The sequence below is a fragment of the Oxyura jamaicensis genome, chromosome 6, assembly GCF_011077185.1.
Source record: "Oxyura jamaicensis isolate SHBP4307 breed ruddy duck chromosome 6, BPBGC_Ojam_1.0, whole genome shotgun sequence".
In the NCBI taxonomy this organism is placed as follows: Eukaryota; Metazoa; Chordata; class Aves; order Anseriformes; family Anatidae; genus Oxyura; species Oxyura jamaicensis.
In genome coordinates, this window is record NC_048898.1 from 22,536,317 (window position 1) to 22,544,323 (window position 8,007).

General features: G+C 54.7%; 1 protein-coding gene across 1 annotated transcript; it reads left to right on the plus strand.

Annotated features, from left to right (window-relative positions):
• Positions 1-1,078: 1,078 nt before the first annotated feature.
• Positions 1,079-4,030, plus strand: LBX1 (ladybird homeobox 1). The gene is made up of 2 exons (XM_035330660.1): positions 1,079-2,105; positions 2,380-4,030. The coding sequence occupies exons 1-2, from the start codon at positions 1,781-1,783 to the stop codon at positions 2,877-2,879; spliced, it is 825 nt and encodes a 274-aa protein (XP_035186551.1). The 5' UTR covers positions 1,079-1,780; the 3' UTR covers positions 2,880-4,030.
• Positions 4,031-8,007: the final 3,977 nt, after the last annotated feature.

Genomic DNA, 8,007 nt, shown 5'->3' on the forward strand with positions numbered 1-8,007 from the left:
GACTCCCAGAGAGCTATAAAAAATGGGAAGAGGGCGCTTTAAGGAGAGAAGCCATTTGCTTCTTTTGTGCTTCTTTGGTACCTAGCGGCCTGGGAGCTGCCAGCCGCTCTCCTCCTGCCACTCGAGGTGAGGAAGGAAAAAGTTAGGGCCGGAGCCGGAGCCGAGCAGAGCCCCTCGGGTCCTCCCCGTCCAGCCGCGGGCCGGCTGCCGGCAGCCCGGCCGGGACCCCCCGCCCCCGGAGCCAGGCACGCTCTCCCCCCCACCCCCGTCCTCGGGCTTTGTCTCCGGCCCCGCTCCGGATTAGAAGGGGCGATTCTCTCCCCCACTGCGTGTCCCGCGTTGATTTTCCCCGAGGGTGTGAGCGCCGAGCCCTGCAGCACCCCGCGTCCCCCCCTCTGCCCCCCCCTCCAACTCCGGAGCCACCCGAGGGCTGGCACGGGAAAGCCTGGGGCTGGAATCCGGCCCTCTGTGCCCGGGGAGGCCGAGCTGAGCCAAGCCGAACCGAGCCGAGCCGAGCCGGGCCGGGCCGGGCCCACCGCAGCCCCCGCGAACACAGACCCCCGGCGGCAGCAACTTGGAGGGGGCCCGGCCCCGCAACCCCCCCGGCACAGGGCGCTGGGAAAGAGGAGCACGACAAATCCAGCGGCAATCTTCGGGTTTTATTCTAAAGGAAAGGTCTGCCTTACCTGGAAACACGCATCTCCCCTTCTTCCCCTCATTAAAACACCAAACGGCTCCGGGTAGAGCCCGAGAGAGACATTTTAGATAAACTAGTAGCCGGAATTAAGAAGAGGGAGAAATAGAAGAAAAAAATATATATCTGGAAAAAAAAAATGATTTTTTTTAAAAAAAAAAATAAAAAAGAAAAAAAAAAAAAAGAAACCGCCGAATTTTTGTTTTGTTTTGTTTTCGCTTATTATTATTTTTCACTCTACTGTATTATCCTTATGCAATAAAGGCTGGTTTGTAATGTAATTTAAAAATATATATGTCCAAACAAATAGCAGGGCCAGAATATGACAAGTGCATTCAGCATTATAATTCAACTGGGCTCCACCTACATACCGCCTCCTAATTAATGGGTCTCCGAACTTGCAAAAGCCTGCATTGGACAGAGAGAGAGAGAGCGAGCGAGCGAGAGAGAGAGAGAGGGCGAAAAGTGTCATTGAAGATAATTGATTACCTCCCAATCAACAATAACTTGTTAGCAATAGTCAATTACCCCGTCTCTTCTCGCCTCTTTCCCCCCGGTCCGAGGTCTCGGTGCGAGGGCTGCTCTCCCCCTCTTCGAAGTCTTTTTTTTTTCTTTTTCCTTTTTTTTTTTTTTTTTTTTAATTTTCATTATTTTGGGGGGCATTCGTTTCGGGGGGGAGGGCAGGGAAAGTGCTGCGATTTGGGGTGTTTCTTAAAATAGCAGCTGAGAAGAGGAAAAGAGAGGAGAGAGAGAGAGCAAAGAGAGAGAGAGAGAGAGAGAGAGAGGACAGAGAGAGAGAGAGAGGGAAAAATCCCCGACCCGAAACCCTGGGACAGGAGGTGCGGCAGGACCACCTCTCGGCGAGGGACCGACGGCAGCTCCGCTCCCGGCCGCCCTGCCGGCCGCCCGACGTGGCTCTCCCCGGGCAGAACCGGGGCTCCTCCGCCGGCCTTGGAGGTGGGCTTCAACTTTTGCTCGCTGCCCTCTCCTCCGCCTCTTCCCCGCGCTCCCGCCGGGGTTTTCTCCCCGCGGCAGCGCATCCCCGCGGCGGGTGGGGAAGGCAGCCCCGCGCGGCCCGGCCCCACCATGACTTCCAAAGAAGAAGCCAAACCTTCGTCGGGGGAAGAACGCCGGAGGAGCCCTCTGGATCACCTCCCCCCGCCGGCCAACTCCAACAAGCCCCTCACCCCCTTCAGCATCGAGGACATCCTCAACAAGCCGTCGGTGCGGAGGAGTTACGCGCTGTGCGGGACTGCCCACCTGCTGTCCGCCGCCGACAAGCACCCCCCGGCCGGGCTGCCCCTCTCCGGCCGGCCGCTGCTCTCACAAACGTCTCCTCTGTGCGCCCTGGAGGAGCTGGCCAGCAAGACCTTCAAGGGGCTGGAAGTCAGCGTGCTGCAGGCGGCCGAAGGTAAGGAGAAGCGCCCGGGGGTGTCCCCTCGGGGTCGGGGTGGAGGAAAGGTTGGGGGCGCCGTCGGGGATTTGTTTTTTTGTTTGTTTGTTTGTTTTTCGGTGGAGCGGGGAATAAGGGAGGATTTGGGCCACGACGGCCGGCTCCGGGGGTATAGGAGCGGAGGCTGAGCCTCTCTGCCTCCCCATGGAGAGGCAGGGGTCGGGAGGGGAAGGAGCGGGGGGGGGGGGGGGTGCCGTCGAGGAAAGGGGGCAATCTGGCGGCTCGTCGGCAGGCAGGGACGGGATGACGATCTTCGGGCAGCGGCAGACGCCGAAAAAGCGTCGGAAGTCGCGGACGGCCTTCACCAACCATCAGATCTACGAGCTGGAGAAGAGGTTCCTCTACCAAAAATACCTGTCGCCGGCGGACCGGGACCAGATCGCCCAGCAGCTGGGGCTCACCAACGCCCAGGTCATCACCTGGTTCCAGAACCGCCGCGCCAAGCTCAAACGCGACCTGGAGGAGATGAAGGCCGACGTGGAGTCCGCCAAAAAGCTGGGCCCCAACCCCGCCGTGGACATCGTGGCCCTGGCCGAGCTGGAGCCCAGCACCGAGGGTCGGGGCAAAGCTCGGCCCGGCTCCCCCCCGCCGCCCCCCGCAGCCCGGGAGCCCGGCGCCCCGCCGCCGCCCCGCCCCGCCTCGCCCCCCACGGAGCGGCCCCGCAGCCGCCGGGACAGCGAGGAGGAGGAGGACGAGGAGGAGGAGGACGTGGAGATCGACGTGGATGACTGAGGGGCGGCCGCCGGGCTCCCCCCCGCACCCCACGCCCCCCTCAGCCCGCTACCCCATCCCCGCCCGACGGCTCCAAACCGGCCTCCCCCCCCCACCCCCCCAGCCCGGCCCGGCACGGCTCGGCACGGCTCGGCCCGGCGGCTTCTCCTCCTCGGTCAGAGCAATAAGCAGCAGCAGCCCGGCACACACACACACACACAAACACACCCCCACACACCCACAGTCACGCGAAAATTAATTTAGGGTAGAGTCGCTATCCCTCCGCCTGTCACATCTTCGGAATGGTGCAATTACGGACGGCTTCTGTATAAATATTTAAACGTATATATTGGATTTTTTTTCCCCCTTCCCCCTTTTATTTTTTATTTTTTGAGGTTTTCATTATTTTTTTTTTTTAAATATCCACCCGTTGCGATTATTTCACCCATAAGGGAGACGCGTAACCTTGGAACAAACTCGGCTCCCACCAGCTGTCTGGGGGGGGCGGTTGTTTCCAAAGACTTCCGAAACGAGCCGCTTTAGGGGAGGTTTAAGTTAGGCTTAAAACGGCGACGACACGAAATCAGCCACTTTTCTTTCCCTGCATGTTTCAAATGTGCACGAAGTAATTTTATTATTTTTTTTCCTTTTAAAAACATTTTTTTTTTCCTTTCGCAGTCTTGGGAACTTGGGGATGGGGTATAATGCAAGTTTAAAAATATATACTTTCTTTTTTTCCTAGAGCATAGAGATTTGTCTCCAATGCAATTTCTGCCTCATTTTACCAATTAAAAGCTATTTTTACCATTTTCTGCTATTGTTGTGCTTTTATTAAAAAGCTGCCTTTCGTATTTTTGATATGAAGGTGGTAACAAAAAAAAAAAAAAAAAGAAAAGAAAAAAAATCCTAGAATTATTTTTTACTCTTTTTAGAATTTTTTGCATGCTACGGAAATAAAAAGAACAAATCCCAAGATCAATACATTTAAATATTACGCTATAAATTAAAAAATAAAAAAAATGTACAGATTTAAAACCTGTTTTTGTTTGAATTGTACAAATTTTAAAAGGCCTGCTATTTAAGTTCCGGTAGGGACAATGTCGCTTTATTTACTGTCTCTTAGAATTGTACAGATAGCTCTCTTTTCCGATACAATAAAATCTTTACCATTTTAATATACTTTTACCGTCCTTCTTTGTGAACTAACCCCGGCCCCGGGCTGCGGCCGCCGCTCCCCCCAGCAGCCCCCATCCCGTTCGCATTTAAAGTTTCTGCAGCGCAGTTACCTGCGAGGAAATGAGGGGCGAGGAGCACCTGAGCGAGAACTTTAGCACTTTGATATTCTTTTATTATTATTATTATTATTCTTTGCCTGGTGGAAGTGCGCGGCCAGGCTGGAGGCGCAGCTGCCTTCCCGGGGCCGGCTTATAGGGCAGCCGCCCCGTACCTCCGCACCCACCCGGGGGAAAAAGAAGGGGGTAAAAGGGGGAAAGGGGATCGAGGGGGGGCGAGGAAGGAGCTGAGGCCCCTCTGCACAAAAGCAGCTCCGTGTGCGGCCGGGGGGAGCTGCCCACAGCCCGCCGGCCGGCACCAACCGCTCCCGGGCACAGGCTCTGCCTCTGCGGCACCTACGGGGCACGGGGATGGGATGGGAAATTGGAAAAGGGGCCATTCCCCTTCCCCTTTTTTGCCTTTTTTTTTTTTTTTACTTTCCTTTTTTTTTTTTTTCTTTTTTTTTCTTATTTTCTTTTTTTTCTTCTCTCTCTCTTTTTTTTTTTTCCTCCAAAATTAACGCTCTCCTGAATGCTTTTTCCCCTTGGCAGCGTGAGCTGCCTTTTGGAGGCGAGCAACGCGTGTTTCTCCCCATTCTTTGCAAAATTTATGTGAGAAAGACAAATCTGGTGTACAGTGGCAGAGCTCCGCCGAGAAGTGTCCAGATAAGACAGGGTTGGTTTGTGGGTTGGATTTTTTTTTTTTTGGTCCAGTTTCTCCGAGGCTAAATAAATCTTTCTCCTCTTTGAGAATGGATGGGGTTGTAATTTTTAGCGTAAAGCATGAAAACTGGGGACAAATGAGCCCTCTTCTCTGAAGTGACAAGCGACAATGGAGCATATACAGCCTCCTGCGGTTCGCCATGCTGAAACAAGCGTGCCCCTCCGCAGCAGAGAGAAGGCGAGCGCTTGGAGACCATATGGTTTTTGAATTTTCTTCACAATTTCCAGACAATTTGATGGATTAGGTTAACCCTCCCTTCCACTGTTTAACTCCGCAACAATGGGAGCAGAGCTGTTCTCCCTTCGTCGGGGCATCTGTGCGCTTCTATTCTTCTCTCTTTCTCTCTTGGTATTTGGAACAAGCCTATGAATTACAATGAAATCCACTTTTCTTTAGTATTATTTGGAAGAGCACTTGTTTTCCGCCACCTCCCGCCCCCACCCTCCCATCCCCTATTTTTTGTTTGTTTTTTTGTCTTTTTTTTTCCTCCGAGTGATAGGTTTGACTTCTGTCCAGATCTCTCGGAAAGCCTTCAATCTTGTCCTTAAGTGTTTTTATGCTAAACAGGCAAATCGTAAATGCTGAGAAACTGTGACATTTATGTGAAGATCTAGTTAAAGGGCTTTATTTGTTTTCTTTATCTGTTCTTTTTTTTCCCCCATTCCCTCTCCTCATCCCCCTCCTCTCCTGCCCCCTCCCTCCCCCCAGCCTTTTATTCTTTTGTCTTGGAATGGATTTAATGAGGCTGCAAACACTACAATTCAATATAACCACGAAATAAAAAAAAAAAAAAAAAAAAAAAAGGTGGCTGGGTCTATGGAAAACAGGCTCGGAGTTAATTTGGATTTCTCATCTATTGACTCGTGTGTGCAAACAGCAGAGCTGCCGGGGCCGCCTTGAACCCGGCGAAGTTTGCCACACGTGGCTGGGGCGGGTTGGTAAATAATGCCTCCTCCCCAAGATTTGCAGCGTGCTCATTTGGCTCGACCCCATTTCCAAAGAGCCGGGATTTGGGTGAGTTAATTTGCGAACAGAGGAAAAAAAAAAAAAAAAAATCACATGAAAAAAAAAAAAAAAAAAAAACAGCAAGCTTTTTATTGTGTCTGTGAATATATATATATATATATTTAGCTTAAAAACCGAGCGCCGGCTTGTGCCCCTCATTTGTCATGCATTTTTAAACGCGCCGTTTCCTGGGATTACCTAGCCGCCTAGATTTATTGCCCGGGGTTTGCTCTCCCTCGAATTGTAGGCACACTTCGGAATCGGGTGGGGCTTTTTTATTTTTTCACCTTCTTTTTAATCTCCTTTCTCTCTCTGTCTCTCCGCAGCAGCAGTAGGGACGCGGAGCCAGCGCGGAATCGGGCCCTGCGGTGAAGGGCCAGCCGCAGCCTCTCACAGCCGGCTCCGTGCTCTGGCAGCGGGCGGGGGCCGTGCCGAACCCCCCTACAACCCTACAACCCCTGAACAACCCCCCCCAAAAAAAAAAATAAAAAAAAAAAAAGATCCTGGCCCCTACAACCAGCCTAGGACGCCGGCGGGGGAGCCGCCGAAACGGGAGTTGGGTCCCCGAGCCCCCGAGCCCCCCGGTGCCGTTCCCATTTTCTGGACTTCTCCCGGCCCCGGGGGGGGTCCTGGGGGGGCAGAAACGATCCCGTTTTCCCACCCGCCCCCCGGTAGAGGGGCTCGCTGCGGCCCGGGACGTTGCGGAGCTCCTCGGCGCCGTGCCCGGGGCCGGCTCCTCGATGCGGCAGGGGCTCCCTCGTTGGGGCAGGGGGTGACAAAGGGGGGGGGGGGGGGCGGGACGGGGGAGGCGGAGTGGAGAATCCCCCTTTCCCAAACGAAAATGGGTCCGGATTCGAGCGGGGAACGCGGGATTCCCAACGGGAAAAAGAAAAGGTATAAACCCGGGGAAAGCGTGCTCCCCGAGCTTCGGTTCCGTGGAAGTGAAAAAAGCGAAGTTTGGCTAAAAGGGGTGCGTTAACACTGCGGGGACTTTCCGAGGATGGGCTGGAAAACCGGCTGCCCCCGCGTGCCCGCCCCATCGGTGCCCTGGACCCCCCGTGGGTGCGGGCGGCCGTGGGTCCGAACCCCGGTGCGGGCGCTGGGAGCGGGCCGGTGCCGGGGGCGAGGCTCCCCCCAACTCGGGCACGTCTCCCTTTTCCCAGGGGGGGCTCGGCCAAGCCCGCACCCCTGGCCCACGATTTTCCCTATCGGTGAAAACCCCATTTCTCAAACGCCGGAGCGGGCGCTGCGCCCCCTCTTCCCCATCCTTCATCCCCAAAGCTGACACTGCCTTGGATTTCGTTTGGACGTGGTAGGGAGGCGGGAGAGGAGGGGGCAGGTGGGGGGGGGGGGGGCCCCGGCTGCCGGCTTGGAAATGCAACCCTTGGGGGTTTTTTGTCAGGCTTTTTTTTTTTCCCCCTTTTTTTTTTTTTTTTTTTGAGGGGGGTGGAGGGTGGAGAGATCCATATTTGATCTTGTTCACTTCACACAGGGCTCCCAGACGGAGAATAAAGCCCCCCTCCTGAATTATCCAACAGGGCTAAAGCAGGTTGAGTCAGTGAAATTCAGTTCCTTATTTTATGAGGTGTCAGGGCTGATGTCGAATATGGCAACGATAACTAATACTACAGTCTGAGGGACCAGAACGTGGTAATTAATCCCAAAGACTTAAGTGTATTTTAGTTCAGGAGAAAAAAAATCACTAATTCAATCGTCCGGAAAATTGAAGTTTGATGCATGAGTCTCTGCTGAAAGGAAAGGCTTTTTCTTCCCGATTCTGGGGCTGGGGCAGGAATCGCAGCCTCACTCCTCTGATCCCCGAAATGGGGCTGCGATACCCCCGTGCCCGGCCCCGGTCACACGGGGGGGGACCGGCACAGGGGGACCGGCACAGGGGGGATCCCCAGGGTCCGGGGCGCTGCCCCCTTCTCCTCGCACACCCCAGGGCTCTGCCCTCCCGCCGCCCTGCAGCAGGCACAATGCTTTCGCGGACATATCGCCATTTCTTATGCATGTCGCGACATGTTATGGGGCACAGACGGGCAGTTCTTCCCAAGCCAAGCCCGGGGCAGCCCGGGCCCCACTGTGCGCACCGAGCCGCGGGATCTCCGCGTTTCCCTTCGCTCCTCCCCAGCCCCGCTACCTCCGG

Coding starts and splice junctions, on each gene's coding strand:
- LBX1 (XM_035330660.1), top strand. CDS start 1,781: ATGACTTCCAAAGAAGAAGCCAAACCTTCGTCGGGGGAAGAACGCCGG. Junction 2,106..2,379: donor CGTGCTGCAGGCGGCCGAAG/GTAAGGAGAAGC, acceptor GCTCGTCGGCAG/GCAGGGACGGGATGACGATC.